Below are 14,065 nucleotides of genomic sequence, written 5' to 3' on the forward strand. Positions count from 1 at the left end.
ATTTAGTGGACAAATAATGCCTCTGACAATAACAGCTTCAGCAAATACTCAAGACAAACACTTAAGTGAAATTTATGCACTAATATTCCATAATGAAAAACTCTACAGTGCTGCTGTAGATGGGAAAATAAAGGTAAAATATTTTTGATTTATTATGTAGAATGAGTACTTTAGTTAAGAGATTTACTCTTCTAAACTTTTTAAGTGTTACTACACTTGAACATATTACCAACACAGGAAAAGGGAGAAACAATAAAACTGCTTGGCAAGATAGGAGAGAGCACCTGCAAGTACACAGGTATGAAGATGAATGTTCAGTGGTGAAAGTTTGGATTGCATTCTTTTGGGTAGAATATGGAGGTGATAGATTTATCCAGACCTACAAGAACTCAGCATCATAACCCACAAGACCACACACCAACTTCATGTCTCTTAATTTGGATTAAATGATTATGGACCAGCATTTTCAGTAAGAAATCAAAAGTCTGTGAACATCAGCTCAAGAAGTGTCAAGTAAACATGAAAGTACACACTGATAAAATACGATAAGATGTAACTAATATAAGGTACACTATATACTTACATTTTTAAGTACTAGTAACAGTACATTTTTCATGGGTTTCACATGTTGAAATTACTATAGATTACATTTAACTGCAGCCCTTCAATTTGGCCCACAAATCAGAAAGATTTCACATTCCTGCTTCAAATTCATGAAACATTTTGTCCCATATCATGACAGGCTGTACATGAATAGTGTGCAATCTGAAATGTTCTTTAATTGCCAGTTCCAAAGAAAATCTGAAGAGTAAAATTACTTTAGATATTTAAATATATTGGCACATTTCCAATGGGAAATTTGTAGAAAGCAGCATCACAGAAATTTTCCTTGGCAATAACAAGGAATCCTGAACTTAAATGGAAATATACAGGCTGTCTTATTTGGCAAATGTATGAGAATTGTTTTCTAAACCTTTATTTTATTATGTTCAACATATCTATACACAAGCTGATTATTTTTCTAGCCTATTGATTCTACCCATTCTTAGTAAAATGCCACTGACATCAAGTCTAAATGTATGTATGCTGAAAGATAAAAATATGTGTTAACAGAAAACTCAACATTTATTTGCTGCTGTTTAATGTTACTAGGTATGGCATCCAAGTCTTCAACTGGAAACTGAATTTCAAGCCCATGAATCAGCAATTTATCATATTGCTGCAATGAAGAACACCTTATATTCCTGTTCCAATGATGGAACAATTCAAGCTTGGAGTATTGACTCACTGAAACATATGAAAACATTATTACAGTCATCTGAAGAAGAAATCTTACGTCTTTATGTTATTGATGGAAGACTATATTCAGGAAATGACAAAGGCATTGTACGTTACATTAAATATTGTTTTATTAAAATAGATAAATGCAACCTAATTTCAGAAAGCTTTGCAAAGTACAAACTGATTCATTTGGGTGTGAATAAAATAAAAGCATTTTTAAATACCAACTACAGTAAAAACCCTCAAGTTGGACACCCCTTTATATTGGACACTTTTGATTGGAACCGGCGAATATCCTATAATTTTACATGTCCACAATGCCCTGTATCTTGGACACCCCTTTATCCTGGAACTTGAACCCCCCTTTTGTTGTAAGTTGGACAGGTTCATGCACTTAGCTTCGATGCTTTTCAGAGAAACTTTTCAGTTACATATTTTGTTATTTTGAATTTCTGACTAATGAATGCCTCCTCTCTGGAGGATTATATTATGGACATTGAACCCATCATTGGAATGCATTACAAGTGTTTAACTATTCTTTTGCTGAACCCTTAACTGGACTACAGTATTGCAGAAGACAGACTGCGCTTGCAGTTGAGTTCAGACTGTGTTAACAGAAATGTCATTTTTCTTTTTTGCGATGGGGAAGCGAAAATTGGTGGAATAAACTTTAGAAAATGTTATTGAGGTTGGTGCAATGCATGGGAATGGGCTTCAAAAGATTATTATAAATACTATTGTCATTAATTCTTAATTCAAGTAAGCCTATAGTAATTAGTGTAAGTAGACCACAATCTGATTTTTCTCTTTCCCTCTGTCTTGGACACCTCTGTAAGTTCGACACATTTTCGTGGAACCCCAAGTGTCCAACTTAGAGAGGTTATACTGTATTAAATTTTATGATCCAGTATGTGGCATACCTTGTCTACAAATGTGGGAGATTGTGATCATGCTCTCTGGATTTAACCCCCCCCATCCCCACTCACCTATTTCTGAGAATAACTCCAATACAGCACTGGTCTCATGTGTCTACCCCATGGAACGGAGAAATTGTTGATATATAGCATGTTATCTATGCGAGAAATATGTGCAGAAAACACTTTCATTATGGAAGAGTTCACTAGTCCTGTCAAACATCAAAACAGTGCTACTGCCTATTCTCAGTAATGTTTCCCTTTCCAAATCAATGCTCCTGCCAGTAGCAGGTTAATTTTCTGTAATTGCCTGAATTTGAAATGTTGAAATTTATACCACTGACCCCAACAATCTAACTCCCTCCCCCAAAGGAGTGCTGTATTGTGGTTTCAATCTGTGTGTGAGACATCAAGAGTTTTGAGTAAAAACTGTTAAGGTTATCACAGTCATGTTGGACTAAAGATTTACACCCATAATGTCTGTAATTTTATATGACTAGATCTAATGTTTTTGGATGCAAAATATGGGAGAAAAAGTTCATTATGCCAATAAGTATGTTAAAATATTTTAATTTCAGCTGTCTTTTTGGGAAAATGACACACTAATTTGTCAATTTAATATGGTGGAAGAAATACGTGATTTCTCAGTTGCTGACAAATTTATATATACTGTGAGAGACAGGGATGTGTGCATCAACGAGCTCTTGCCTGGTGGGTATTTTTATTAACATTTTCTTGTTCATATATAGTTTGGAGTCCTCTGCAGAATCTCATTGTATTGAAAGAAATGCCCAACCTCTTGGAGGAATCTTCTGTTTCCATCTTATGAGTATAAACAACTGCTAGGATCCTGTGAAATATCTTTTTTTCAGAAGAACTCATTAAAACCCAGAAGGTTGCATGTTACTTTTGTATCACTGTAAAAGCCTCAATACTTGTGTTCATACAGTAACTGTTTTAAGAATGTATTACATAAATTTATACACATGAAGTCCAAGGAAATATGGCCAAACTTCAGCACAAGACTGTTAATTAAGTAATTCTAAGTTTAAAATTTTGTATAAACATGTGTCCAATTCTCATGGGTTACAGAGCTGAGCATTTGAATTTATGGGAATGGCTATTATTCAGCCCCACTTAATGGTACCTGCACCTTGTCGTGGTGGTGGGGCTTGAGTACCTCAGTGACCCCAAGAGCTATGCTGGCGGTAGCATTGCTACTGGTAGGGCCTCCCTAGCCAGATTGGTCGAGGGGGAGAGGTCAGACTAAGACGGGTACCCTGGTCCTCCAGGTTGGGGGTTGGTCGCAAGGCTAACAACCTTGCATCGTAAAAAAGAATAAAGTTGAGAATAATTTGATGAATGAAGCCGGACTGTCCTCACGAAGACGAACATTAGCTAGGAACAAGGATAAGAATTTGGTACTACATATTGGAACATGGAATGTGCGCACTCTGCTACAAGTAGGAGCGATGAATGGTATAGCTGATGAAATTATAAAATATAGAATGGAAATTGTCGCTATACAAGAAATTAGATGGAAAAATAAGGGAGTAATAAATAAGGCAAACTTCTCCATATATTATTCTGGGAAAGACGATAGGCAAGGAGAATGTGGAGTAGGATTTATTGTTACCAGGCAAATGCGTAAGGCTGTGCTGGCCTTTACACCAGTAAGTGAAAGAATATGTACACTTAGAGTAAAAGGGAAACTCCATAATATAACACTTGTTAATGTCTATGCACCAACCGAGGGGACAGAAGAGGTGGCAGTAGATGGTTTCTATGATGAATTGCAGTCTGTATGTGATAAAATTTCGAAACATGACATGATAATAGTACTTGGTGATTATAATGCAAAGCTTGGGAAAGAAGAAGTCTATGTCAAACTATTTGGAAGGAATAGTCTACATGAAGAAACTAATAATAATGGCCTAAGGGTAGCACAATTTGCAGCTGCAAATAATTTAAGGGTCATGAGCACATACTTCCCAAGGAAAGATATTCATAAGGGTACTTGGAAAATTCCTGGAACAAATAATTTTAATCAAATAGATCATATATTGGTATCTAGGAGATGGGCGACAGATGTAGAAAATGTGCGCACATTCCGAGGGGCAAATTCTGACTCGGACCATTATTTAGTTGGGTTTAGAATGAAGCAAAAAATATGTATGGTTATGAAAGGGAAAATGGAAAGAATTAAAAGGTGGAATGTAGACAAATTAGAAGATAGGGGTACAGTACAGGAGTATCAATGTAATTTAAACTTAGAATTACAAAAGATAGAAAAAGGGCCTGATATTGAAGATGAATGGAACTGCATAAAGAATGCCATTTTAAATACAGCACATATAACTGTTGGAGAGACAAGAAGATCAAGAAATGAAGATTGGTATGATGATGAATGTAGATCGGTCGTGGAACAGAAGAAGCAAGCTAGAATGAAATGTTTACAGCGAAATACGAGAGCTAATAGAAATCTTTATAATGAAAAACGGATATTGGCCACCAGAATATGTAGAAAGAAGAAAAGAGAAATGTTAGGAAGAAAGATCGACAGTATGATAGAACACCATCGTAGAAATGAAAGTAGAAAATTTCACAAGGAGCTTAAAGAAGTAACACAAGAATACAGACCGAAAGCTGTAGCATGTAAAGATAGTCAAGGAAATCTATTGACAGAGAACCGTGATATTGTTAATAGATGGAAAGAGTATTTTAGTGGTATCCTGAACGGAAATATAATTGAGACAGGGCAGCCAACATATTATACTGTGGATAATTACATTGAAGATCCTACGTTTGAAGAAGTGCAAAAAGTAATCAAATGTCTGAAAAATGGTAAAGCACCCGGAAGTGATGGGATTACTCCTGAACTACTAAAAAAGGGGGGAGTCAAGTTATGGGAGAGAATACATTATCTGATATTGTTGATCTGGAAAGAAGAAAAGATTCCAGAGGAATGGACCCTAGGAGTAATACAACCTATACATAAAAAAGGAGATAAAATGGAGTGTACCAATTATAGAGGAATTACACTTCTGAATGTAATATATAAAATCTTGTCAAGTACTCTATATAATAGATTGGTTGTATATGTAGAAGAGATGTTAGGAGAGTATCAGTGTGGCTTTAGAGCAGATAGATCAACGATAGACCAGATATTTGTATTGAGGCAGATTCAAGAGAAAGCCTATGAATATAACATTGACTTAAATCATTTATATGTGGACTTCAGACAAGCATTTGATAGTCTCAATAGGGACCAAATGTTAAATGATATTCTCCTATTAGGGATACCATCTAAATACGTCAGGCTCATCAGAGCGACGTTGAAAGACTCCAAGGCTGTAGTAAGAGTAGATGGTGAGCTAACTAAACCATTTAATGTCAATATGGGAGTTAGACAAGGAGATGCTCTCTCGACAATGCTCTTTAACCTGACGCTGGAAGCATCTATTCGGAAACTTGAGATCTCAGGACATATAGGCATCAAATCAATACACGTGAGTGCATATGCAGATGATCTAGCTATTATTAGCAGGAATAAAGCTGCACTGGAAGAAACAGTATTAAAATTGATAGAAGAAACAGAATTAAGGGGGCTAAAAATAAATGAATCGAAAACAAAATATATGAAAGTTACAAGAGCAGCAAGAAATGTCACAAATAAATTGAGAATAGGGCATTATAATTTTGAACATGTGCAGAATTTTAATTACCTGGGTTCACAGATTAATACTATAAATTCAGTAACTAATGAAATTAAAGCACGTATTGTGAATGGTAATAGGTGTTACTATGCCTATCAGAATTTAATGAAGTCTAAAATACTGGGGAGGGGACTTAAACTGAGAATCTATAAAGTTCTGATAAGACCAGTAGTCACATATGGATGTGAAGCCTGGACATTAACTAGCTTTGATGAGCAACAACTTAGAATATTTGAACGCAAAATATTGCAGAAAATCTATGGTCCAATACAGAATAGTGATGGCTCCTGGAGAATTAGGATGAATCATGAACTAGATTGTATCATACAGGGAGCAGATATCGTGAGGCTAATCAAAAGCAAAAGGTTAGCCTGGCTTGGCCATGTTGCAAGAATGGAAGGAAACAGGGTAACTAGAAGAGTGATGGAATGGAGACCGATGGGAAGAAGGATGAGAGGGAGACCACGGAAACGATGGATAGACGACGTGGAGGAGGATGTGAGGACGATGGGAGTAAGGGGATGGAGAAGAATTGTGGATGATAGGACAGAATGGAAAAAATTCATCAAACAAGCTAAGACCCACACAGGGTTATAACGCTATAAGAAGAAGAAGAAGAAGGCTATTATTCAGAGTGGAAAATTAAATGGCAATGAACAGGATTCTTACACTGTTGTCAAATTATAATTTGCAGCAGCCTTAATCAAGATCTATTCATTCTGTTTTTACCAAATAGTTAAGTAGTGATTCATTCTGCTAAGTGTGTATTAAACTACAGCTGTATGTACATATCTCAAAGTTAATTAATCTTGTAGTATGTATCAGTTTATTTGCTCATTTCTTATAGGTGACAGAGGAAGATATGTAACACGAATTACTCTGGAAGGAAGCAGCCCATTATGTATTGTTGGAAATAAGTTATGTTTTGCAACTCGATCAGGCAACAATATCTGCATTCATGACAACAGCAAAGCAAGCAACTTCAAAAAACTTGGTCAGATACAGGTGGGTCTATAAATAATGAAACAAAATGATGTCACTTCTCTTACTCATATGATTTCAGCGTATCCATGTTAAATACTAATGAAAAATGAACATGTGAATATACCAAATCTAAAAACAATTTTACATTGTTTACATACTTAATTCCATAGGTTGGTCTTTAACTCATATTCATTCAATCTTATAGTACACATACATACAAAGATACAATTGTATTTTTTAATTTTTAAGTGTATGCTACCTTAGCTCCTTAAATGCCAAAATTTTACACATAAATTATCACCAAAATATGAGAGTATAAGACACAATTTTACATTTATAATTCTAGTGACAGATCAGAACAAAAAAGATAAGTTCCACTATAATGTGTGCAAATAATTGAAGGCATCAAGTTAAAAAAAATCATCAAGGAAGACAATAGTGCTGTGTATTGGTAATGGTGTAATGTAATAGGTTTCTGTATCGGTGGGTATTTTAAGATATTTTATAAACACCAACCTCATTTCTTAAGTTCAAAAATATTAAATTGTGCTGGTTTGTGTGCATCAGTGTCTGTATATATGAAGTGCAGAGAAGGGCCTTTCCACTTTTTCCTAGTCAGTTGGCTGTGGCAATAATGAATTACAATAGATGCAAAAAATGTTTCTCATTGGATCAGAAACATTCCCCATTACTTCTAAACAAATTCTGACTTGCAGTTATTCTCTGGATGTACAGATCACTTCAAAATAAATTATTTCTGTTGCTTTGACAGACTTTAGTTTTTAAATATCCCCAGATGCCAGTTACAGAAAATAAGTCTGGCTACTGAATCATATCCTGCAGTGAATGCACAACTCTCATGTTGTAAGGCCATAGTTCCAGTTTCTTCTTTAAGGCATGTAAGAGACATAAGAAGTGATTGTACAAGCCAAGCTCCAATTTCATCCAACTTCTCTTCAGTTAATACTTGATAATGACATGTTGGTTTCCAGTCAACTAGCATGTCAGTTGTTCCTACTTTATTGGTATGATTATGAACAGCGTTTCTGTTGGAACTGGAAACCTTCTGAATTTCTTTTCATCTTTAAATGTACAGGCACATGAGCTGATTCTGAATGCTGTATGTGGTTTTGAAGATTCTACTTTATTCAGTGGTGGCTATGATGGGAAGATAAAACAGTGGAACCTGGACACATTGGAGTGTGTGAGCACATGTGAAGTAGGTTTTTGTATCAATTCTATTTGCATTGGATCTAAAGGGCAGGTGTATGTAGCAGGGGATAATGGATTTCTCAACAGACTTGATAACAAGTAATCAGAAGACATCAAGAAAATGGATTAATGAATAATATGCACTTTGGCTGAATTAAACAATATGTGTAAGTTCCAGAAACTAAAAATGCTACTGTATTGTTATTTAATACTTTTCCTGGCATACATAGAGAAATACAAATAAAACCTACTTCAAGAGATTATTTAAATATTTCAAATTTCAAAATAAATGTCCATTTAAGTATGTAGTAAAGTCAAAAAGTTTCACTTTTGTTCATTTTAGCTTTTTACAGCACACTGCCTTTTAAGTATTTCTCATCCACTGCCATGCATTTCTGCCAGCACCTGTAACAATGTTGTTAAAAATTCCTATTACCAAGCCTAATATATGTTTCAAAATGTCTGTTCTCTTGTAATTTTACAGCATATGCTAGAAATTCCCTTGCTCTTTTCACTTACTCTGGTCAGTATTATACATACTCATATACTGGTACTGATGCCTTAGTTCCAAAATGCAGCTGGCTACAAAGAAGCAGGACTCTATCCTGACTGGCATTTTTATTTAAAAACCCACTGCAAATTATACGAACATGGCCACTGACGAATAATTTAAATTATTATTGGATGGCTGACTGTCAAAACTCCATTATCAGAAAGACTTGTTATTCCTATCCTACTTGGTATATGCAGTGGATGAAGTTTAGATTGCTATTTAAGATAATAGCAAATATAATAAATATTGCATAATGTTATAAATATTATTACTAAAAGGTGTTAATAGTTTTTATTTAGTAATAAACTCCAGTAATATTAAAAAAGCAGAAGCAATTACAAATACTGAAAACCACAACATTTGATACCACCACAGCTTCTATTTCTGCCAATATGCATACATGAAAGTATTAATCCTTAGCATGATCCAAAATACTGTGCATCACAGTGCCATATAACACACTGCTAACGACCCTAAAAACTGTGTTACTTTGCAAGTTGAAGGAAAATGTAGTCACTACTAGTATAAAATAATCAGATGTGTTACCAGAACAACAGCTTGCGGAAAGTTTAGACACAAGCAATTCAGAAAAGTATAGACCATGAGACTTTTGGATAAATTTTCTTCTCCTCAGTTTGAATAATGCTCAAAAAGAAACTATGAAATATTAGATTTAATTTGAATTGCAACTTCTTGGTGCCATTTCTCAAAGTTACATGTTGCTTTAAGAACATTATTTTGTAGTACTGGTATAAATTAGTTATCTGCTGAAGTCAATGGTTAATGCCCGGTTGCACAGGTTGCAGAACTTCAATTGCCTGAAGGAAAAAAAGTGTATGAGTAACCAAGAACATATTTTTATTCTTAATATGTGCTTACAGCTCAATTAATGGTTCATTTGTATACTGCATAAACTGGTAGCTGGTTATGTAAATGACCAGCAGACTAACAAACAAAGGAATGGTCTGGTTTGCCAGGCTGAAACCCCACCTGAAATTTTGCTTGTTAACAAAGCCCATCTCATTATGACTGAACATAAAAATTTCACTGCCAATACATGGTGTAAAGGTGTGAAAAAATTATGCAGAGGTGGAACATATGGTTCAAATTTACTACTCCACACACGTGACAGCATGTCTAGCATTGGTGCTATATTCCCTGGAGCACTCTATCAGAATGCATGGGCCAGATACTAACAAGGTTGTGATTTATATATGATGGGATTTGCAAACATGATAATGAATCCTTGAGTTCTGTAAAAGATAGTATTTATTTTTAACCCATACTCTTAACTTTAGCATTCTAACACCCCACTTCAATTTATACTTATTTATTAAATCCTATCCATATAATTTATTATTGGCATATAACAGTGTTTTTAAAACAACCTATAGCTTTATAATTCTATTTGTGACAAACTATCAATACAGCTCTTTCCTTATTTTTCTATTCAATATCAGTGACATGGCAAAATGTACCATAAGCTTACATAGGTTACAACTAATGGAAAACCCTCAGAATACAAACCTACTTAAGATTAAATAAGATTTGTTTTCTGGCATCGAGTCTTAAATCACAGTGATCATTTAACAGGTCCGTCTGGAAGTAATGTTCCAACACAACATTACTTCCAGACGGACCTCCTCCTCTCTTCATATCTGACCGATATAAAACCACTACAAAACATTTCACCCACACAAGATCACGCTATACGCGACTTACAACTACGAAACAATATTGAATGTGATAATAAAGTACAATTGATCTGGAAGAAGATAACTTTATGATATTTAATGGACATCTGACGAAGGATTGCATTTAAGATACTACATTTGAGTTTATATCAACTATACACCTGAAGATGGTTCATTGAAAACTGAAACATGTCGTGGAAAAAGTGATGCTCTAATTTTAAATCGAAAATTTCAATAGAAAGAGCATCATTTTAACATATATTTTAAATATTAAATGTTAAATGTGTAATAATATTTTAATATTTTAGTATTTAATAAAATATTTTATTGTGATTAGACGGTTAAAATTAACAAATTATAATCATCACAATATGACGCAACATTATCATCTTATGAATCTACTAATTGACAAAATTAAATGCTGATCACATATCATGTCATCAGCGCACAGGAACCCTTATTTTCATATGTGTTTTACACTTTCTCTGCTATCCAGATTACATTTTACACAATTTTTTATACTTTTCAAATATTCGCACCTTTTCTGCTATTAGAACACCTTTACTTGCAAGCTCCTGTAGATTTTGGATGAGCTCCACTGCACCCCTCACACTGACAATCTTCTGAAAGAAGCAAAATATGCATGGTTAATACAACCACATTTGCATAAATATAACACAGGGATCCCAGATTTGTCATTTCAAAATACACAATGTTATTTTTGGTATATGTTCACATTGTTAATAAAAACATTGGAGGAAATGCTTGCCATTATTCACTTATGAAACTAAAACTGTGTTGTCTAATTTGCAAAGCATTAAATATATATATATTTTTTGTATACACTAATTCCATAAAACAGAATCCTTCTTGAGAAGCTAACAGTCACTCAGCTGTTCAAAAACTGTCTTGAACAATATTTGAAGAGAACAAATGGCAGATTAGGGAGCATTTCATACCTCCTTCTGTTGATAAAATGCATCCTTTTCCAATAAGGGTAAAAGTGCCGCTGCCAAATGGGGCCAGTGCAGTTGTATGCTGTGTTCAATGATAACATTCAAGTTAATTCTGCGCAGAATTGGACATGACTGAAGCAGTATTAAACTGTGAATGCATGCATCTTCTTTTTCACCTGAAATAGTAACATGAACATATCTACCACATTAAAACACATCCTGGGGGAGAAAAAGACATTACTTAAGCATACTGTCTAAAAAATCACCATTTCACACAATTCGTATAACTCTATATCCTGTCCGGCTATATCATAACACAGATAAATACACAAATGTGCAAGCACAGCAATTTTACATATTTTAATTATAACTTTCTTCAATATCGATGAACAATGTAATGTAATATGCACACAGAGTGATTGGCTACCTATATGGGCACAAATAAAGGTGTATCGAGGCCTCAGGCCGAATGTAAGGTCAGGGCACTTTTCATACTAATATACATAAATTTAGCATTTCACTTACCCAGGTTAACATATACATACACAGACTTTTATTTATTAACATCATCCAATATTGAAAATAGTATTATTATATCCATATAAAATATTCCAACATTTCAGTTTTTCATGAACTTACAGTTCAGTTTTTATAATTCAAATTAAACTCTCTCCTTTCAAACTGTCTTCATTTAAGGTTTACCTTCAATTATGATTTTAATAAAGTGTGCTTCACAAAACAAATTTTAAATGGTAAAAGAGAGAGTTTGCATGAGTGTACACACATATGTGTGTGTGTGTAGAGAATGAGTGTTAATGTATGTTTCAATCCCATGTTTATATAAAAATATCTTATCAGATAAATCTATATGCTTTCAGCTAATGAAATTATTCATAACTAGCTTCATGAAAATATACACCGTGTTCCAGCAGCAGATGTAAAATGTCAACCAGATTTTTGTCAGCAAAATTTGGCTTACATGTCACAGCTGGTATACCAAAATGCTAATGCCTTTTGCTCTACCTTTCAGGAATGGTGTGAAAAGCACTGATTCCCATGCTCCTACATATTCTTTGCTACTCAGAGTGTGGCCTAGGTCTGTCACATGTAGCATCAATACTTCTAATTCACGAACCTGAAAATAAACATTCCATAAGACATGTGGCATCAATACTGTACTACACAGGTTTTAGTTTTAAAACAAAATTATTCACACACTTATCACATTCTTTATCTTTCATTAGGAATATATTTCAGCCTCTTCAGCCATCCTCAGTGTACTTCATGTTCTACTTGTACAACCAAACTTACTCTGGAACCATTCAAAAGGTGTTGTGGAACAATGAGCAATTCTGATACAATTTATGAATGTCTGCAGACCTACAACTAAAAATGTGTACTCACCATGGAATATTTAGTCATTTGTTTAAGAAGTAATGTCCAAATGTTGTGCTGCTGAATGCTGAACTCCACACACAAGCGAGCAATAACAATAAGGGCTTGTGGATTGTTGCTCTGTGTTCTCCATATTCCCTTAACCAACTCCAATTTGTTGCATGATTCAAAACTAGACACTGAATAGCTATATCCAAGCATCTCCAGTTCACTTGCATACTGAAGACTATTCAGCATTTGTCTGAAATATTGCAAATTAAGTATTGTGTATAGCTACAATACAATTATAGACATTCTGTAACACGCTGATACCAGTGTTTCCAGGAGCAGTCCTAACAGTCCTGAAAATAAAACTGTATTACAATATCTGTAATTCAGATACAGGAATTGAGTTGACTAATACATACCTTCAATCACTCCCTCTTGAAACACAGTGAAGGATGTTAAAATCTGCCACCTCTCTTCCTGTCGACATATTCGTCAGTACAATGTGTAAATCTTTCGTAGCTTTGGAAAATTTAATTCAGCTTGTGCTTTGACACTATATATACTTTAATTTCTGGGAATTACATTGTAATACAACATAAAAGTTTTCATACATTGCTTAATAATTTACCTATATTACTTGCTGAGCTTATGATTTTTACATTTCACACAATTTATACCATTTTTCATCAAACCACAAGAAAGTGTACATAAAGAATTCCACTGTATCTTCTCTTGGAAATAAACACGATTCCTGTTTATAGGGGAAAAAACAACATAATAACTAAGAATAAAAACATATGAAATCTGAATTTAACAAACATTTGATTGTCATACTTGTATTAAACTGCAGCAAGGCCCCCTGACCCTACACTTAAACATAACTGTGATTATATTGTTCAAAACAGAAAGGGTTTGACAATGTAGCATGAGAAAACATTACCTGATGTCAATGATGTTTCTACCAGTGAGCTCTTCCAGCATGTCAGTGCAAGATACAGCCATCAGGCACTTCAAAGCCCTCAACTGAACTGCCACAGGACATTCTTCACCCAGGCCAAGTTGAAATGCAAGCTTCACCACATAGTTTACAAGACTGCTTCCCTCTCTACACTTCAAGATATAACATGCTCTGAGAAAATAAATCAAAATAATTATGTAAACACATTCACTTAACATTTTTAACTTCTTATACTCAAAATACTACCAAATTTTTCATGGCTTATTACAAGTGAAATATCATACACAATTTTGCTAAAATATTGTCTGTAACACTTTCAGGTTTTGCAAATATTTAAGAAAGTGGATTTAGGTCTTTAGTACAGTAGCAGTACTGCTTGACTGAATGTTCTGCAATGATAATTTTAATTCTACT

The 14,065-nt window shown here is 34.3% G+C and overlaps 2 protein-coding genes across 4 annotated transcripts in view; one reads left to right on the forward strand and one right to left on the reverse strand.

Annotated features, from left to right (window-relative positions):
- On the forward strand, nucleotides 1–8,570 carry LOC110827198 (uncharacterized). Its single transcript, XM_022058633.2, has 5 exons — nucleotides 1–133; nucleotides 1,153–1,386; nucleotides 2,774–2,906; nucleotides 6,759–6,916; nucleotides 7,992–8,570. Exons 1-5 carry the CDS (start codon nucleotides 17–19, stop codon nucleotides 8,208–8,210), a joined length of 861 nt encoding a protein of 286 aa, XP_021914325.1. The 5' UTR covers nucleotides 1–16; the 3' UTR covers nucleotides 8,211–8,570.
- Nucleotides 8,276–14,065, reverse strand: part of rod (kinetochore component rough deal) — a 27,815-nt gene continuing 22,025 nt past the window's right edge. For all 3 annotated transcript variants that reach the window (XM_022058614.2, XM_022058615.2, XM_022058616.2), the window contains exons 20-25: nucleotides 13,634–13,822; nucleotides 12,715–12,946; nucleotides 12,334–12,445; nucleotides 11,314–11,486; nucleotides 10,894–10,977; nucleotides 8,276–9,478 (exon numbers count right to left, since the gene is read on the reverse strand). In XM_022058614.2, coding sequence (XP_021914306.1) covers nucleotides 9,434–9,478; nucleotides 10,894–10,977; nucleotides 11,314–11,486; nucleotides 12,334–12,445; nucleotides 12,715–12,946; nucleotides 13,634–13,822 — 835 coding nt within the window. In that variant the 3' untranslated portion in view covers nucleotides 8,276–9,433. The remainder of the gene's footprint in view (nucleotides 9,479–10,893; nucleotides 10,978–11,313; nucleotides 11,487–12,333; nucleotides 12,446–12,714; nucleotides 12,947–13,633; nucleotides 13,823–14,065) is intronic.

The sequence above is a fragment of the Zootermopsis nevadensis genome, unplaced genomic scaffold (assembly GCF_977971745.1).
Source record: "Zootermopsis nevadensis isolate Lab colony 2312 unplaced genomic scaffold, Znev_1.0 Znev_ptg000030l, whole genome shotgun sequence".
Lineage (NCBI taxonomy): Eukaryota > Metazoa > Arthropoda > Insecta > Blattodea > Termopsidae > Zootermopsis > Zootermopsis nevadensis.